The sequence below is a fragment of the Oncorhynchus masou genome, chromosome 12 (genome assembly GCF_036934945.1).
Source record: "Oncorhynchus masou masou isolate Uvic2021 chromosome 12, UVic_Omas_1.1, whole genome shotgun sequence".
Classification (NCBI taxonomy): Eukaryota; Metazoa; Chordata; class Actinopteri; order Salmoniformes; family Salmonidae; genus Oncorhynchus; species Oncorhynchus masou.
This window is the reverse complement of record NC_088223.1, coordinates 14,081,012-14,101,490: the sequence shown is the minus strand read 5'-3', so window position 1 is coordinate 14,101,490 and position 20,479 is coordinate 14,081,012. Positions and strand designations below refer to the sequence as shown.

Genomic DNA, 20,479 nt, shown 5'->3' with positions numbered 1-20,479 from the left:
TTTACCCAGGACAAACTCCCAGTCCTATTGATACACATGGTAATTTACCCCAGGACAAACTCCCAGTCCTATTGATACACATGGTAATTTACCCCCAGAAAAACTCCTAGTCCTATTGATACACATGGTAATTTACCCCCCGAAAAACTCCTAGTCCTATTGATACACATGGTAATTTACCCCAGGACAAACTCCCAGTCCAATTGATACACATGGTAATTTACCCCCGGACAAACTCCCAGTCCTATTGATACACATGGTAATTTACCCCAGGACAAACTCCCAGTCCTATTCATACACATGGTAATTTACCCCAGGGCAAACTCCCAGTCCTATTGATACACATGGTAATTTACCCCCGGAAAAACTCCCAGTCCTATTGATACACATGGTAATTTACCCCCGGACATACTGCCAGTCCTATTGATACACATGGTAATTTACCCCAGGGCAAAATCCCAGTCCTATTGATACACATGGTAATTTACCCCAGGACAAAATCCCAGTCCTATTGATACACATGGTAATTTACCCCAGGACAAAATCCCAGTCCTATTGATACACATGGTAATTTACCCCAGGACAAAATCCCAGTCCTATTGATACACATGGTAATTTACCCCAGGACAAAATCCCAGTCCTATTGATACACATGGTAATTTACCCCAGGACAAAATCCCAGTCCTATTGATACACATGGTAATTTACCCCAGGACAAAATCCCAGTCCTATTGATACACATGGTAATTTACCCCAGGACAAAATCCCAGTCCTATTGATACACATGGTAATTTACCCCAGGACAAAATCCCAGTCCTATTGATACACATGGTAATTTACCCCAGGACAAAATCCCAGTCCTATTGATACACATGGTAATTTACCCCAGGACAAAATCCCAGTCCTATTGATACACATGGTAATTTACCCCAGGACAAACTCCCAGTCCTATTGATACACATGGTAATTTACCCCACCCAGGACAAACTCCCAGTCCTATTCATACACATGGTAATTTACCCCAGGACAAACTCCCAGTCCTATTCATACACATGGTAATTTACCCCAGGGCAAACTCCCAGTCCTATTGATACACATGGTAATTTACCCCAGGACAAACTCCCAGTCCTATTCATACACATGGTAATTTACCCCAGGACAAACTCCCAGTCCTATTCATACACATGGTAATTTACCCCAGGGCAAACTCCCAGTCCTATTGATACACATGGTAATTTACTACACAGCAGACTTGTTCCCAATAGGTTGAGGTCAGCTTGGGTTCTGCTGTTAACATTTTATTTTGTGGTTTAAAAAACAAATATGCAACAAATTGCATTGGAATCAATAAGGATATTAATCTGAATTGTTTTATTTCAATACAGTCAATATGGACTTTCCAGGTCTTCACCTGATTACTAGCAGATCATCTATATTCACACATTGCTACTGCATGTCAATGATGATGAAAAGCGAGATGACGTTACACATTTTTGTCATTTCGCAGATGGTCTTATTCAGAGCAATTTACAGGGCACATCAAAAGATTGTTCACCTCGTCAGCTCAGGGATTCGAATCAGTAACCTTACTGGCACAACGCTCTTAACCCTTAGCCTAACTGCCACCATGAAGAGTACTGCTCATTTCTGTCCTTCATTTGGTTTCATAATAAAGTAAATAATGTATGTCTATGGAAGCCAGACAACAGACATAAGTATCTAGTCTCATATTTGGGTATTTATTATGTTCCCCCTTCCAGCGACAATTCCACTATATGAGAAACATCCACTTCACAGAACAAAATGTATATTTACCCCCGGTATGGGTAAACCAATCATTTAAATTTTGACTGTGTGGAGTCTTTAAAGATGCTAAAACACGCTTTGAAAATTAAATGGTTTTGCTCCGCAGCGCCAGCGAATGAAACGTGCCAGCCTGCCAGCTTAGCCTGCAGGGAGTTCTACTGCAGAAGTAGTCAGAGCGCATTAGACAGAAACAATTGATCAAAACATACTAATTAATCTATGTGTTTTACATATATTCATTTCCTGCATCAAATATTGATGACAATAAACGCATTTCTTTTTCAAATGAGGAAGAGGCTATCACATATTTCTGACACACACCTCATTAAGGGAAAGAAGCCGAGAGCGAGCATGAATTTTTTAAGGGGCAGGATGGATTCACAGTGTAACTGTTATAGCTACCTATAATTGTGCTCTGCATTATGCTAATGCTAAACACTGTGTGTTTATAACTGTATAAAATCAGGACTAAACCCAAGCATGGGACCTGTTGGGATACTTAGAAAATGTATCACTCCTTCCTCCCTTCAATTAAGTCATTGCTCCTAAGAGAACCGGAAATGTGGTGGAATGAAGGAATCCACTTAATATTTGACCCCAAGGAAATAAAGGTCAGGGGAAGCATTCATAAAGCCCTCGGAGTAAGTGTGCTGATATAAGAACAGTTTCGCGTTTTAGACCATAATGAGCTGTGTGTCTGAAATATTTGATAGCCTCTTTCTCATTTGAAAAGCAAAAGCGTTTATTGTCATCAATATTTGATGCAGGAAATTAATATATAAAACACAGATTAAGTAGTATGTTTTGATCAATTGTTTCTGTCTTATGTGCTCTGAGTACTTCTACATTATACAGTACATTCGGAAATGTTTAATATTTAAGTAAATAAGGTATTTCTGTTTTTTAAATTTGCAAAGAAATTCTACAAACCTATTTTCATTGTTATTATAGGGTATTGTGATATCATTATGGGGTATTGTGATGACTTTATGGGGTATTGTGCGTAGATCGATATGAGGAAAAATAAATAATTTAATCCATTTTAGAATAAGGCTGTAATGTAAAAATGTAGAAAAAGTAAAGTGGTCTGAATACTTTCCGAATGCACTGTATACACACACACACACACACACACACACACACACACACACACACACACACACACACACACACACACACACACACACACACACACACACACACACACACACACACACACACACACACAGTATGAGCAATACTCAGTCCGGAATATAAATATGCGTTATTTCACATATATATTCTGGATTCTGACATTTCTCTTTCTGATATTTCTGACTTTTTTTCTTGACATTTTTTGGTGTGTATTGTTTTGTATTGTTATATATCCTGCACTGTTGGAGCTAGAAACATAAGCATTCATTGCACCTGCGATAACATCTACTAAATATGTGTACACCACCAATCAAATTTGATTTGATTTAAACCGACAGGGGAAAGTGATAATATATCAGTTCTCCTACTCTGAGACGATGAATACATAGCCCACAGCGCCTGATACAAGGAAGGATGCATTTTAAACTATAGTATTGAAACAGGGCCCCTGCCTTGCTTACCCACATTCTCATTATCCAACATGACACAGTGATCCATGACAGTAAAGGCTATAAGGATACTGCTGCAAACCGATATTTCATTTCAGAATTTGTTCAAATTAGGTTAAGGTAAGGGTCCATTTTAAGTTTTGGTTAGTCGTTTGTCATGTCTGTAGTGTCCTTATACCCTCTCCCATATGTGGCACAACAAGGAGTAAAGCAACTGTTCTAATGAACCACAGGTAACTTCATGACAGTATTGGGATGCCATAAATTCCATGCTAGAATAGGCTACGTTTTAGGATTTCATTAGCCTACTGCGTCACGCATTGCAAAACCTATAGAGGCCCATGGCCCACTATTATTGTAGGATACTATTATTCATACATCTAGTCTCGATTTGTATTATTTCAGCCTCAGAGCAACGCGCGTTCCGCTTGTAGGTGGTCTTGGCTCGCAGTGAGTGCTGATACGATGACTCATTCTCCCGTCAGCGTCAGCCGGTGTCCCTAGCGGTCACCGGTCCCGAGGACAAGGACACAAGTGACGAACATAACAACGAGCACAGGGAGAGCCCGGGAAATACCGGGAGAAGAGGGGTGGCTGCAAACGAGGTCAGAGAGTGACGTGGACTATCAAGCACAAGAACATCACATAATAATGTTCAGTGGAGCAAATAGAATGGCATCAAACACCTGGAAACCATGTGTTTGATGTATTTCATACCATTCCATATATTTCCTCATTACGAGCCCGTTCTCACCAATTAAGGTACCACCAAGCCATTATAGTTGGAAGTTGGAAGATAAATCATTGACAAGGTGAGGTGTGGCGGGCATACTCTTGGTTGTTCCATTTTGACTACGAATAAAGCTATGACCTATGACATTTTTAAAGATGTTCAGGTATATCAAACAGTATCCTTTATTAGTAGGGCTAATTCATTATTAAAACAGGCATTTGTTCATGGATATTGAGCTGAGAGATCCCAAATGAAGTAGCGTCAGCCTTGGTAATTCATTGTACAAACAGCAGAGGGCGGTTGGCCCTCATTGATATCAGAATGTCCGAGCGGACGCCAGCTCCGGAAGACAGATGGCTTTGTAGTCACGTGGGTCGCGCGTCAGACAGGCTCATCAGAAAGTGACGGAAAAGCCAAAATATCACTTGTTAGGTTGTCATTCCCAACTTCAGATAACTTCTACTTGAGGTTCAACCGCACTACCTAGCCTACCTTTTTAAATAATCAATTAATGTATAAACTCAAAACCCTAACCTTTCACAAACACATACTGTGGACAGAAAGACCCACTAAAGGAGTACACCATATTTGGCCAAGATGATGGCTGACCCTCGTCCAACCTGTAGATACTTACACTGCAAATAAATAGGCTACTTGAGAGGAAGTGTTTGTGTTTGATGTGAATCTTACTTATTAGTCCCATTGCTCAACAGGGAATATAGGTTGACAACTCTCCATAGCACTCTGTTCTGGGCAGTCTTCTCCAGGGGGCTCATTTATCAAAGACGACTGCGACAGTTTTTGTGCAAAGGTTAGTATTTATCTTTGTTGAACTTGAAGGGAAAGTGTATCTACTATTCTAAGCTAGGGTATTGATTGTTTTAAGATGGTCAAACTAAGGATCATGTAGATATTGAATTTAGAATTTTAGGAGCCTTCAGGTATAACAGAAATAGTAAACAATTTGAAGAAACATTGAATTTGGCCTTACCGCTATGAGCCCATAGAAACGCATTGAATAACAGATTCATACATGGAAAAACAGAGTCCCCAAAAAATGTAAAGGGATTTGGTTTTGAAGATGTCTGTCCCCTCACATTGAGGATGTCAAGTTGAAGACCGACCTTGGTACTGCAGGCGTTGTTTCCAGACAACTGGATCCCTGATTTTAGTGAATGGGGAAATAGCGATCTTCGTGCTTAATATTTGTGGATATTTGTTTTATACAATCATGGTACCAATAATTGCTTCTATTTCCCCAGATGTTTGTCCTTGAACCGATTACTTTATAAAGACAGTTTCGTGGGTTATGACAGCCTGCAGTACCTCGGGTGACCTTCAAATTGAGATACTCTGTCAGAGGGGGCAGCACTGAGCTAGCCTGCAGTACCTCGGGTGACCTTCACATTGAGATACTCTGTCAGCGGGGGCAGCACTGAGTTAGCCTGCAGTACCTCGGTTGACCTTCACATTGAGATACTCCGTTAGAGGGGGCAGCACTGAGCTAGCTTGCAACGTCAGATCTTATTGTAGCTCAAACTGTGCATGCAATGTTTCTCTCACGAACATGTACATGTTGTTTTGCTCTAGGATGCCAACAAGCTTCACAAGACTCGCCTGAAGGTATCCCGGTACCAGTTTGAAAAATGAATGGAAGGATATATGGAAGTAGTTTAGTAAAAAGGGTTTAAATCACTAACAGAGAGGCTGCTGCCTACATAGACTCAAATCATTAGCCACTTAAATAATGTTTACACATCTTACATTACTCATCTCATATGTATAAACCGTATTTTATACCAACCATTGCATCTTGCCTATGCCATCGCTCATCCATATAGTTATATGTAAATATTCTTATTCCATCCCTTTTGGCATTGTGTGTATTATGTAGTTGTGGAAACCATGTGTATGTGACCAAAAAAACTATTTGATTTGAAATGTGTACAAAAATGTGTTTCCTGATCTTATATCTCTCAGACAGCCCATAGACTGGACAACATATGGACTACTTGGTATGTTAGCTAACCCTTCACCTTACCCCTCCATATAGCAAGATGGCGACACGCTGAAATAAAACTTCCTGATCATCAAATGCGCCAGAGCATTCTCATAGGAAACATTAGGGTGGTGTCATCGATGGCTTCGTCCATATTTTGTCTATGGTCTGCCCTATATCTGAAAGATCAGGAAACTATTTTAAAAAACATGTACACATATTTTGGCCCTGAACTACTTCCATTCATTTTTTGGACCTGGTGCCGGGCCACCTTCAGCCGATGCTTGTGGGTGTCCTAGAGCAAAACAGCGTGTGTTAGAGACTCACCTTTCCATAAAGGGGGTCATATGTGTGTAGCCCTAACTATCCGGACGTTCGACAGAAGTTGACCGATCGGCGGTACCGACATGAAATGCTTCCTGTGACGCTTGTGAGGTCCAGAGCAAAACCACCAACATGTAGGTGAGAGTCTAACCTTTCCATAGAGGGCATAACGCTACAGACCTTTTCATAAGATTGATTTCGGGGATGTCTCATGGTCTAACAAACACTGCTGTAGCGCTGCCAACTTCCACCGAAGATGCAGATATCAGTGGATGCAGTACATTGAGATATCTCTAGCTTAAAACAGACATTTTTATGGGGATATTGTTTTATGACGCTAATTATATTTAAGAGGGTTAAGGTTACGATTGGGTTAGCTAAACGGGTTAGGGGAAAGGTTAGCTAACACGCTAAGTAGATTTATAAAATAGCATGTGTTTACAAAGTTGCTAAAATTGTCTGTGGAGATTCGAACGCACAATCTTTTGGGTTGCTAGATGTTTGCATTATACACCAAACCACCCTCCTTTCGTTTATTCCTTAAAATCAGTAATGCCAAGCTCTACCAATCAGGTTCACTCCAGCTGTCCTAGTCATGCTCGCTCCTCGTTTCTTGATAGGTTAGTGGTTAAAGATGTTTATTCTATTGAAAGTTTGTGAGAAGCTGATCCATCAAGTCAATTGATTGATTGAAGGCATAATTCGGTCATAATTTTTCAAACACTGTCACGTGTTGATATTTTGCTAACATTAAAGACAATATGGATCAGGAGACAATGGCCCGTGCTTAACCTCTTACATCTATGGGGGCGCTAATTCATTATTGGATAAAAAAACATGCCCGTTTTAAGCGCAATATTTTGTCACAAAAAGATGCTCGACTATGCATATAATTGACAGCTTTGGAAAGAAAACACTCTGACGTTTCCAAAACTGCAAAGATATTGTCTGTGAGTGCCCCAGAACTGATGCTACAGGCGAAACCAAGATGAAACTTCAAACAGGAAATGAGCAGGATTTGAGGCTCTGTTTTTCATTGTCTTCTTATATGGCTGTGAATGCGCAAGGAATGAGCCTGCCCGATCTATCGTTTCCCCAAGGTGTCTGCAGCATTGTGAGGCATTTGTAGGCATATCATTGGAAGATTGACCATAAGAGACTACATTTGCCAGGTGTCCGCCGTCGAAATTGGTGCGTCATCTTCGGCTGCACGTCTTTTTCCAAGCGATTCAGAGGAGAAAGTAGACATCCACGAACGATATATCAATGAAGAGATATGTGAAAAACACCTTGAGGATTGATTCTAAGCAGCGTTTGCCGTGTTTCAGTCGATATTATGGAGTTAATTTGGAAAACAGTTCGCCGCTTTGATGACTGAATTTGTGTTTTTTTGGTAACCAAACGTGATGTACAAAACGGAGCGATTTCTCCTACACAAAGAATCTTTCAGGAAAAACTGAACATTTGCTATCTGAGAGTTTCCTCATTGAAAACATCTGAAGTTCTTCAAAGGTAAATGGTTTTATTTGAATGGTTTTCTTGTTTTTGTGAAAATGTTGCTGGCTGAATTCTAGGCTTATAGCTATGCTAGCTATCAATACTCTTAAACAAATGCTTTTTTAGCTATGGTTGAAAAGCATATTTTGAAAATCTGAGATGACAGTGTTGTTAACAAAAGTCTAAGCTTGAGAGCAAATATATTTATTTCATTTGCGATTTTCATGAATAGTTAACGTTGCGTTATGCTAATGAGCTTGAGGCTATAAATAGGATCCCGGATCCGGGATTGCTCGACGCAAGAAGTTAAGTTATTTTATACCACATCATCAGTTTTGACATTTTCCCCACCCGTCTCTCCTGTAACTTCTCCCAGGCTAACACACAAGACTAGCTAGCATGATACTTCAAACCTGTCATTTAGACACTAAACGGACTAAGAAACTGACATGTTTGGAACCTTAAACTCTTCTACAACCGAGAAACTGTCCATTTTTGTAATTTTATTACTTGCTTTGCACAATCACTGTTGATTACTCGGCAAAACATGGTCGGATTGGGTTGTTTTTTGTTGTTGTTGGGAGGTCATCCTCCACATTAGGAACGTGACAACTTCACTACTTTCTTCTAGTTTTTGTGAATATAGGCGTATTACTTTCGCCCAATGTCACTTTAGTTCCGGCTCTCCCCTACTTTCAAATTGTTCAACAGAACATCAATCTTGCAGAATGTGTAGCCAGTGTTGCTGCAAAACATTAACATTCTGCTCACACCAACAGAAATGTGACCATTTGCGCTTTTTCTAAAGCAAATGATGGCATTGTGGTGGTTACCATCATGTGAATGCAGGGTTTTTCTAGGTGGGGGGTTATAGTATTCTGTGAATGAAAGCATGCGTATGTTGCACAAGACAGTTTGATAAATCCTAATATTTTTTTGCGCATGCAAATCCTAGACTCTCCATGCGCCAGAATAAGACATTTACGCACAGTTGATACAAAGGCCCCCAGCTGTTTCCACCCCATGGTGGTTTTCCATACATTAGCCTGAAGCTCCGGGCCTCCCCAAGTATGTTGAATGTCCTCTGTTCCTTTTGACTTGTGGGTAACATTCAAGTCATTTAGCACACACACACTTATCCAGAGCATTTAGGGTTAAGTGCTGTGCTCAAGGGCACAGAGATTTTTCACCTACTCAGCTCAGGGATTTGAACCAGCAACCTTTCGGTTCCAGGCCCAATGCTCTTAACCGCTTGGTTCCCTGCCGCGCGTTCAGGATAGAGCTTGCCTGGTGATGAGACGTGATCCATATCAAATAGATGATTGATACATTTGCCATGACAGCAGGAATGGAAAAGACAAGTAGACCAAACAAAATATAGGTGGTCATTTCAAATGCTCTAAAATGTGGAAAAGGTGAGGAAACATCATACAAGGTAAATCTTATTTCCATTTCTTTATTTCTTTTAAAACCAATAGGAATTGAGGATTTCTTCAAAATGGGGAAGATGATAAAAAATAAACTGACCATTTGCTTTCTTTTCCTTCAGAGTGAGACTCAGGATTAACGGTTGAGATCATTGTGTGTGTGTGTGCATGCACAGTCATTGTAGGAAAGTCCTATTGGAAACACAGTAAGCAGCCTTGGTGAATGGAAAAAAGTACCTACAGTAAGAGTAGCCAAGTGTCTTCCTGTGAAACTGGCTCTGTGTGTGATGGTCATAAGGGGGTTCGGGGTCTTTTCCGAGGTGGACTGAATATTGCACTCCCGCAAGATTGTATTGAATTATTTAAGAAAATGAAAACATGGCTCTAGAATAAAATGAGAAACAGAAAAGTGTCCTTGCCCCCAACCCCAGACTGCCTTGCTAGTTCCAGCCAGTGAATAAATACAGCGGACATATTTAAAACCCAGCCAACCCAGTAATTAAAACGTGACATCAAGCAAGTGGGGTAGAGAGAAAAACATTACTGCATTTTCAGTGGAACTTTTCAGAGATTTTGTGCTGTACAAAAATACATCAATAGCCAAATGGACAGTAATGTTTCCTTTTTCTTCTAATGTGCTGAAGGGTTTACAAACATTTAAAAAAAGGTACATAACCCTGGGCAAATCCATAATTCATATCATTAATAGAAAAATAAACAAATCGTCAATATTGATACCATTTTAACATTTGTAGATTTTGTTTGTTAAACTTCCATGTAGGTGTAAAAAATAAAGAGCTATCCCATGATTCAAAGCTGAAAATAAAAATGCTGAAAAAATTATGTGCCCGTGTTATGACACTGGTAACTTGGAGGCGGGCCTATATCTGTGTGCGTTGACCTTGTTCATTGGTTCGGCTGGTTGGACCCCTAGATTTGCATTCATTCAAATGTAATCATTCGCTCGTTGATTAATTGATTCTGTGATCAATTAGCCATGTCTCAGTGGTAACAAATCACAATAATTAATGATAGTTCTCTCTCCCCTTGGTTGGAATAAGGTTGTTCCCACTAGCTGCTGTATTCTTGATGAGACGCTGCACACAGACACTTTACTGGACACAACAGTTGGGGCCGTTGGCATCCTTGAACCGCAGACGCATCTTGGGTCTGTATTTCTCCAGGTAAAGAAGCTGCTTGGAGTTGAACGCTCCACGTCTCTTCCTGAGGGGAGGGAGGAAAAACAACAGTGGTCTCATAATGTCACAAGAGACCATGCAGCACATATGCAACAATATCCACACAAATCAATATGTGCCCTGGGCAAATTCTAACAAACTAATGAAGAGAATACATGACAGCACACGTTGGACAGCACAGAAACATTGGTTAGGCTCCATGCCCTGTATGGAACAGTGGTGTCTAATGGCACTTACAATCAGAGGGACAGGCTCATAGTAACAGCTGGAGTGGAACAGTATCTAACATGTGTTTGATATCATACAAGCCTCCCCCCACCTCCCTTACCAGCCTCAATTGGTGTGGAAGTTAGTGGTACTTACTGTCGTATGAACTGCACGGCATCCTCATACTTCATCCCAGTTTCAATCAGCGCTAAGGCCACCATGACTGGAGCTCTACAGCACAGACACAATATATATATCAATCAATGAGCAAGCAACAAATACCAGCCAGCATGGGTGGGGATGTAGTGTAAAGCACGCTGTGTCATGGTTATTTAGGCAGCAGTGTAATGTAAAGCATGCTGTGTCATGGTTATGTAGGCAGCAGTGTAGTGTAAAGCACGCTGTGTCATGGTTATGTAGGCAGCAGTGTAGTGTAAAGCACGCTGTGTCATGGTTATGTAGGCAGCAGTGTAGTGTAAAGCACGCTGTGTCATGGTTATGTAGGCAGCAGTGTAGTGTAAAGCACGCTGTGTCATGGTTATGTAGGCAGCAGTGTAGTGTAAAGCACGCTGTGTCATGGTTATGTAGGCAGCAGTGTAGTGTAAAGCACGCTGTGTCATGGTTATGTAGGCAGTAGTGTAGTGTAAAGCACGCTGTGTCATGGTTATGTAGGCAGCAGTGTAGTGTAAAGCACGCTGTGTCATGGTTATGTAGGCAGCAGTGTAGTGTAAAGCACGCTGTGCCATGGTTATGTAGGCAGCAGTGTAGTGTAAAGCACGCTGTGTCATGGTTATGTAGGTAGCAGTGTAGTGTGAAGCTGGGACACTGGCCTGGGAAACCCACAGGGGGTGTCCAGGGTTCACTGCAACCCCGCTGGGGCATCACATTCACACACAAAGTGTGATAAGTGTTACTGTAAGCAAACCTCTCAAGAAGAAAAAAAATGCGCCGCAACTTAAATTCCCAGACAGCCTGCCCGGAATGTCAAAACTCAAAGCTGACAGAGCATTCTTGTGTGGGTTTTCAGAGAGAAGGAGAGAAGAGGGAGAGGAGGGACAGTGATAGAGGGAATATGAGAACGAGCACCCTTTTGTGCATTCCAGGGTTTCCGTTAGGAAAATGTGGAGCTGGACAATGTGACTGGGAAGAATGAAGTGGCCGTTTGAGAAATGTGGACCTATAGCGCGGAAAGTATTCAGATGCCTTCCTTTCCCACAGCCTTTTCCTAAAATGGATTAAAGACATTTTTTACAATCTACACACAATTCCCCATAACGACAAAGCGAAAACCAGTTTAGATTTTTTTTTGCAAATTTATGTTTTAAACTCAGCAACAACAAAAAAAACATCCTCTCAGTGTCAACTGCGTTTATGTTCAGCAAACTTAACATGTGTAAATATTCGTATGAACATAAGATTCAACAACTGACAAACTGAACAAGTTTGACTAAAGTGACTAAAATACATGGAATAATGTGTCCCTGAACAAAGCGGGTGTCAAATCAAAAGTAACAGTCAGTATCGGGGCGGCAGGGTAGCCTAGTGTTTAGAGTGTTGGACTAGTAACCGGAAGGTTGCAAGTTCAAACCCCTGAGCTGACAAGGTACAAATCTGTCGTTCTGCCCCTGAACAGGCAGTTAACCCACTGTTCCCAGGCCGTCATTGAAAATAAGAATGTGTTCTTAACTGACCTGCCTGGTTAAATAAAAGGTAAAAAAAAGCTGCATTAAGTACTGCAGTGCATCTCCTCCTCTGACATCTTCTCCTCTGACATTCCTGTCTTGCAGGAAATCACGCACAGAACGAGCAGTATGGCTGGTGGCATTGTCATGCTGGAGGGTCATGTCAGGATGAGCCTGCAGGAAGGGTACCACATGAGGGAGGAGGATGTCTTCCCTGTAACGCACAGCGTTGAGACTGTCTGCAATGACAACAAGCTCAGTCCGATGATGCTGTGTGACACACCGCCCCAGACCATGACCTCCACCTACAAATCGATCCCGCTCCAGAGTACAGGCCTCGATGTAATGCTCATGCCTTCGACGATAAACACAAATCCGACAATCGCCCCTGGTGAGACAAAACCGCGACTTGTCAGTGAAGAGCACTTTTTGCCAGTCCTGTCTGGTCCAGCGATGGTGGATTTGTGCCCATAGGCGACCGGTGATGTCTGGTGAGGACCTGTCTACAATAGGCCTACAAGCCCTCAGTCCAGCCTCTCTCAGCCTATTGCGCACAGTCTGAGCACTGATGGAGGGATTGTGCGTTCCTCGTGTAACTCAGGCAGCTGTTCTTGCCATCCTATACCTGTTCGACAGGTGTGATGTTCGGGTTTTCCGATCCTGTGCAGGTGTTGTTACACATGGTCTGCCACCGTGAGGACGATCAGCTGTCCGTCCTGTCTCAGTGTAGTGCTGTCTTAGGAGTCTCACTGTACGGACATTGCAATTTCTTGCTCAGGTCACATTTGCAGTCCTCATGCCTCCTTGCAGCATGCCTAAGGCACGTTCACGCAGATGAGCAGGGACCCTGGGCATCTTTCTTTTAGTATTTTTCATCGTCAGTAGAAAGGCCTCTTTAGTGTCCTAAGTTTTCATAACTGTGACCGTAACTTCTCTAGGCTCGATGGGACGCTATCCGGACGTGAAAATACCTCCCTCGAGCCTAGAGGTTAGTATCTTAACGACCGTTCCACAGGTGCATGTTCATTAATTGTTTAACGGTTCATTGAACAAGCATGGGAAACAGTGTTTAAACCCTTTACAATGAAGATCTGTGAAGTTATTTGGACTTAAAATAATTACCTTTGAAAGACAGGGTCCTGAAAAAGGGACACCTTTTTTTGCTGAGATATATATAAAAATAATTCCCTTATTTACACAAGTATTTCAGACCCTTTGCTATGAGAATCGAAGTTGAGCTCAGGTGGATCCTGTTTCCATTGATCATCCTTGAGATGTTTCTAAAACTTGGGAGTCCACCTGTGGTAAATACAATTGATTGGACATGATTTTGAAAGGCACACACACGTCTATATAAGGTCCCACAGTTGACAGTGCATGTCAGAGCAAAAACCAAACCATGATGTTGAAGGAATTGTCCGTAGAGCTCCGAGACAGGATTGTGTCGAGGCACAGATATGGGGAAGGGTACCAAAAAAAATGTCTGCAGCATGAAAGTCCAAGAACACAGTGGCCTCCATCATTCTTAAATGGAAGAAGTTTGGAACCACAAAGAATTCCTAGAGCTGGCCGCCCAGCCAAACTGAGCAATCGAGAGAAAAAGGCCTTGGTCAGGGAAGTGACAAGAACCCAATGGTCACCGACATACAACCATCTCTGCAGCACTCCACCAATCAGGCCTTTGTGGCCAGACAGAAGCCATATGACAGCCCGCTTGGTATTTGCCAAAATGCACCTAAAGGACTCAGACCATGAGAAACAAGATTCTCGGGTCTGATGAAACCAAAATTGAAGTCTTTGGCCTGAATTCCTCTAGACATGACACTTGGCAACCTGGCGGTAGCATACTGTGTGGATGTTTTTCAGGAACTGGGAAAATAGTTCGGATCGAGTGAAAGGAACAGAGAAAAGTACAGAGATCCTTAACGAAAACCTACTCCAGCGCGCTCAGGACCTCAGACTGGGGCGAAATTTCACCTTTCAACAGGACAACAACCCGAAGCACACAGCCAAGACGACGCATGAGTAGCTTTAGAACAAGTCTCAATGTCCTTGAGTGGCCAAGCCAGTGCCCAGACTAACATCTCTGGAGAAACCTGAAAATAGCTGTGCAGCAACACTCCCAAGCCAACCTGACAGAGCTTGAGGATCTGCAGAGCAGAATGGAAGAAACTCCCCAAATACAGATGTGCCAAGCTTGCAGCATCATACCCAATCGCTGCCAAAGCTGCTTCAAAGTACAAGGTCTGAATACTTATATAAATGTGATCAGTTTTTTTATTTTGCATAAATGAGAGAAAAAAAATCTGTTTTTGTCAAACAATTGAATCCATTTTAGAATAAGGCTTTAATGTAACAAAATGAGTTAAGTCAATACTTTGGGTGCATAAACCATTAGGGATTCTACCCACGTTGCGCAGAATGACAGAAATCACATTTTGATTCTGGTAATTTAGCTAAACAGAACATGCAACTCCTGTAATGATCAGCCAATAAAACATCATTTTCCAACTAATTTGCGGGGAAACACCATTGTAAACAGAGCACCTGATGCAAGCAGTTCCATGTGTCAGAAACTTAGAGTGGGAATCTAAACAGGCAACAACTGCAATGGGTTGCTAATATGACTAAGATTGGGCCTTTGGCTTCTGGACAATGAAAGTTGATATGAAAACTAATAGCAATTAATTTTTTGAATTTGTATTTAATGTTTTAGGGAGAGTGCACATTAAATCAACGTTTCAGTAAAAGTGCCAGTTTTAGCCAACCGGCTAATTTTCAACCACAGTCCCTGGGCAGGTTTTTAAAAACAATTACAATACAATCAATGAGCAGTGAGCGCAGACAGAGCAACATGGGACATAGCATGCAGACAGAGCAACATGGGACATAGCATGCAGACAGAGCAACATGGGACATAGCATGCAGACAGAGCAACATGGGACATAGCATGCAGACAGAGCAACATGGGACATAGCATGCAGACAGAGCAACATGGGACATAGCATGCAGACAGAGCAACATGGGACATAGCATGCAGACAGAGCAACATGGCACAAAAAGACAAAACTCATAAAAGCAACAAAGTATTTCCACACCTCACAAGCTACAGACAACAGACAACATGGAAAGCAGCTAGGGATTATGTTCACAAATCTGACTGACCTTTAGCCATATCTTCATGTTTTTGTGAAAGTGTGATAGGTGGTGCAGTTGTGTGTGTCTGATGGCAGTGTATTCCAAACATGGGAAGGCATGGCATAGGAGTACGTTTTTATAAAATAATTGCCTTTATGGTCAGATTTTGCCTAGCCTACTTTAACACAAGCCATGCCTAATAATGAAGTAAAACAATTAAGTATATGTTTTCAAAATGCATACTACCTCCAGCTCACATTGCACAGTGGTGGGTGACGTGCTGATAGCCTGCCTACCATTGCCTTTGCACTTGAATAGCGAATCGGAGGCGCACTTCAATTACCAGTTGAGAAATAAAAATAGTAGCCCTTTTCAAATCATGGCCATAAAAACAGTTTTTAAACATACAATTGCATTTAGAATGGTTGCGCAATGACTGGGCTTATAAAAGCAGCAGTAGCGCTAGTGCTGTCTGACAAGATATTCCACTCAAAGTAAGCGCTATATGCTCAAGTAAGCGCTATATGCTCAAGTAAGCGCTATATGCTCAAGTAAGCGCTATATGCTCAAGTAAGCGCTATATGCTCAAGTAAGCGCTATATGCTCAAGTAAGCGCTATATGCTCAAGTAAGCGCTATATGCTCAAGTAAGCGCTATATGCTAAAGTAAGCGCTATATGCTAAAGTAAGCGCTATATGCTAAAGTAAGCACTATATGCTAAAGTAAGCGCTATATGCTAAAGTAAGCGCTATATGCTAAAGTAAGCGCTATATGCTAAAGTAAGCGCTATATGCTATGCACGTATCATTAACATGACGACTAATGAAAATTTTAAAAAGTAGCTAATTAACCTATAGACCAATAAGCATGATGGTCAAATGTATTTACAGCCACTGATATTTACACCAATTAATAAAATGACTTAGCAACAGGATTGTTTTTTTGACTAGCCGACAGCAACCTTATTTAAAATCGGCTTAATGTATCGCTGAATACTGGCAATTACCGGCTAACGGAAACCCTGGCAGACACGAGATAGAAAGGGAGAAGGTGCAAAAGTGTGTGAGTGTGTGAGTGAGTGAGAGAGAAAAACAACCACTAACAACTCCTCCCACGCCCTGAGTCTCTAAAGTCTGTGGCTGGCTGGTGTGAATAAGAGCATCAGAATGCTGCCGGCCCTGAGGACTGCAGTAAACAGAGCACCAGGAGATTCATGTAGAAAACAGGTCGGGGGTTACTGGAGGTGGGCTGTTGGGGAGGACTGGAGGTGGGCTGTTGGGGAGGACTGGAGGTGGGCTGTTGGGGAGGACTGGAGGTGGGCTGTTGGGGAGGACTGGAGGTGGGCTGTTGGGGAGGACTGGAGGTGGGCTGTTGGGGAGGACTGGAGGTGGGCTGTTGGGGAGGACTGGAGGTGGGAAACAGGTCTAAGCGATGCACTAAATCAATAACCCTGGACAGGCGTGAGTAGTGTGGAGCCCGTCTTGGCTGCGGGAGGAGATCTCTATGGCAGGAGTGTCAAACTCATTCCACGGAGGGCTGTTTTTCTTTTTCTATTAAATTAAGACCTAGAGTACAGGGGAGAAGCGAAAAGCCGCAGACACACAGCCCTCTGTGGAATGGTGTACAGCAGCACACCCTGGAGAACCAGGCTAACAGGGAGAGAGGATGAGAGAGGCTAAAGCTAATCACACAGAAGCTATAGAGAGAGGATGATGAGGCTAAAGCTAAAATCACACAGAAGCTATAGAGAGGATGAGGAGGCCAGAGCTAATCACACAGAAGCTATAGAGAGAGGCTAAAGCTAATCACACAGAAGCTATAGAGAGGCTAAAGCTAATCACACAGAAGCTATAGAGAGAGGCTAAAGCTAATCACACAGAAGCTATAGAGAGAGGCTAAAGCTAATCACACAGAAGCTATAGAGAGAGGCTAAAGCTAATAATAGAGAGAGGTTAAAGCTAATCACACAGAAGCTAGAGAGAGGATGAGAGAGGCTCAAGCTAATCACACAGAAGCTAGAGAGAGGATGAGAGAGGCTCAAGCTAATCACACAGAAGCTAGAGAGAGGATGAGGAGGCTCAAGCTAATCACACAGAAGCTAGAGAGAGGATTAGAGAGGCTAAAGCTAATCACACAGAAGCTATAGAGAGAGGATGAGGAGGCTGAAGCTAATCACACAGAAGCTATAGAGAGGATGAGGAGGCTGAAGCTAATCACACAGAAGCTATAGAGAGAGGATGAGGAGGCTAAAGCTAATCACACAGAAGCTATAGAGAGAGGATGAGGAGGCTGAAGCTAATCACACAGAAGCTATAGAGAGAGGCTAAAGCTAATCACACAGAAGCTATAGAGAGAGGCTAAAGCTAATAATAGAGAGAGGTTAAAGCTAATCACACAGAAGCTAGAGAGAGGATGAGAGAGGCTCAAGCTAATCACACAGAAGCTAGAGAGAGGATGAGAGAGGCTCAAGCTAATCACACAGAAGCTAGAGAGAGGATGAGGAGGCTAAAGCTAATCACACAGAAGCTATAGAGAGAGGATGAGGAGGCTAAAGCTAATCACACAGAAGCTATAGAGAGAGGATGAGGAGGCTAAAGCTAATCACACAGAAGCTATAGAGAGAGGATGAGGAGGCTAAAGCTAATCACACAGATGCTATAGAGAGAGGATGAGGAGGCTGAAGCTAATCACACAGAAGCTAGAGAGAGAGGATGAGGAGGCTAAAGCATACTCTACCCTGGAGAACCAGTATGACAAAGCGAGACAGAGGCCAACACTAACAGAGAGAATGAATCCAGCGCATACACTGGAGAAAAAGACTAGCAGGATAGCTTAACAGAGACAGTGGTGCCGACAGCAGAGAAGCTAGCTATAAAGTGGGGATGAGAATAGCCGGTAGAACCACAGAAGCACCAGTCTATTGCTAGCAGGTTAATAGACAGAGAGAGATTGATAAGACGATAAAACATGGGGGATATGTAGGCTAAAGAGAGAAGCCAACAGAACAGAGCAGATCGTGGAACCTGGAGACCACAGAGAAACAGGATTAAGCTAACTTGCAAACAGGCTTAGCATGGAACATTGTAATTAAGGCCACTTACACTCATTAAACTCACCTGGCCCACTTAGACACACACAGGTTAACACACTCACCGGCCCAGCCCCGCCACACAGTGCACGGCAATACAGCAGCCAGGCTCGCCTCTGAACTTGGTCTTAAGCAGGTTCAACCAGTCGTCCACTATCTTGGTGGGGGGCGGGGCACCATCATCAAAGGGCCAGTCCTGCAGAGGAACGAGGGACAAAAACATCAACATGGATCAAACCAAGGGCTGGGAGTTCATTTAAGGCACATATGTCAGAGTCAAGGCCCGCGGGCCACATCCGGCCCGCGAGAAGGTTTTTTACGGCCCCTGGGATGATCTTGATTTATTATTAGAACCGGCCCGCAGACCGCAGCAAGCCGGCAGCCCGCAGATCTTTTACACGCACCAATACTACATTTCCCACAATGCAACGGTGACGCACCGAGCAGTAGGCTGCTTCATTTCAATATTTATTGGCACAGCAGTCGTCAGCATCACAGTAAAATTAACTTTCAGATACCCATCAAAAATGGCAAAACGGAAGGTGGACACTGAGAACCGGGGTTTCAAACAAGGTGGGAGTCGGAGTATATGTTCACGGAGGTAGCTGGAAAACCTGTGTGTCTTCTGTGTGGAGAAAGTGTGGCGGTACTGAAAGAGTATAATCTGAGACGACATTATGAAACGAAACACGCGGACAAAAACAAGAATATGGACATGGAACAAAGGCTACAAAAGGCAGAGGAATTAAAACGAGGCCTCAAATCTCGACAGGCTCTGTTCAAAAAAGCCAAATCACAAGGCCAGGCTGCTGTCAAGGCCAGTTTTATTTTGGCAGAAGAGATCGCTAAATCAGCCCGGCCATTTACGGAGGGGGATTTCATCAAAAACTGCATGATTAAAGTTTGTGACGAAGTTTTATCTGATCATATTGGAATATATTTGTTAGGTTTTCAGTAGGTTCAATTAGGTTCACTAGACTATATGCGTCATTTAAAAATTTTTCAATGAACATTCGAACAGTCCGGCCCTCGGCTTGTAGCTAAATTTTTTATTTGGCCCTCCGTCCATTTGACTTTGACACCCCTGATTTAAGGGCTAGGTACTAAGCTAACATATGGAATTGTTTAAAGATGGTCTTACCATAGATAATTTAGCAATTTGATTTTACATTTTTAGAACCCTTTAAGTATAAAAATATACATTTAAATTGAATAAAATATTTAATTTGGCCTTCACTACTATAGGCTATAGAAACACATTGAATAATTTTCATAAATGGCAAAAAAAAAAACAGCCAAAAAATGAATAATATGAAATAAGGTTTTGAAGTGTGTCCTATATCGAGGAGATGAAGGACCCTGCATTTCAATGGTAATTCGTAAAAATCCCAAAACTTCACAGATCTTCATTGTAAAGGGCTTAAACACCGTTTCCCATACTTGTTCAATGAACCGTTAAACAATTAATGAAAATGCACCTGTGGAACGGTCGTTAAGATACTAACAGCTTACAGACGGTAGGCAATGAACCTCTAGGCTCGAGGGAGGTATTTTCACGTCCGGATAGCATCCCATCGAGCCTAGAGAAGTTACGGTCACAGTTATGAAAACTTAGGACACTAAAGAGGCCTTTCTACTGACGATGAAAAATACTAAAAGAAAGATGCCCAGGGTAGGGTCCCTGCTCATCTGCGTGAACGTGCCTTAGGCATGCTGCAAGGAGGCATGAGGACTGCAGATGTGGCCAGGAGAATAAATTCCAATGTCTGTACTGTGAGACGCTTAATACAGCACTA

The 20,479-nt window shown here is 42.3% G+C and overlaps 1 protein-coding gene across 2 annotated transcripts in view; it reads right to left on the bottom strand.

The window, feature by feature from the left end:
- Positions 1-9,382: 9,382 nt before the first annotated feature.
- The window catches only part of LOC135549583 (protein tyrosine phosphatase type IVA 2-like), a 50,282-nt gene continuing 39,185 nt past the window's right edge, over positions 9,383-20,479 (bottom strand). For both annotated transcript variants that reach the window (XM_064979675.1, XM_064979674.1), the window contains exons 5-7: positions 18,749-18,879; positions 10,932-11,006; positions 9,383-10,593 (exon numbers count right to left, since the gene is read on the bottom strand). In XM_064979675.1, the coding sequence (XP_064835747.1) occupies positions 10,482-10,593; positions 10,932-11,006; positions 18,749-18,879 (318 nt within the window). In that variant the 3' untranslated portion in view covers positions 9,383-10,481. The remainder of the gene's footprint in view (positions 10,594-10,931; positions 11,007-18,748; positions 18,880-20,479) is intronic.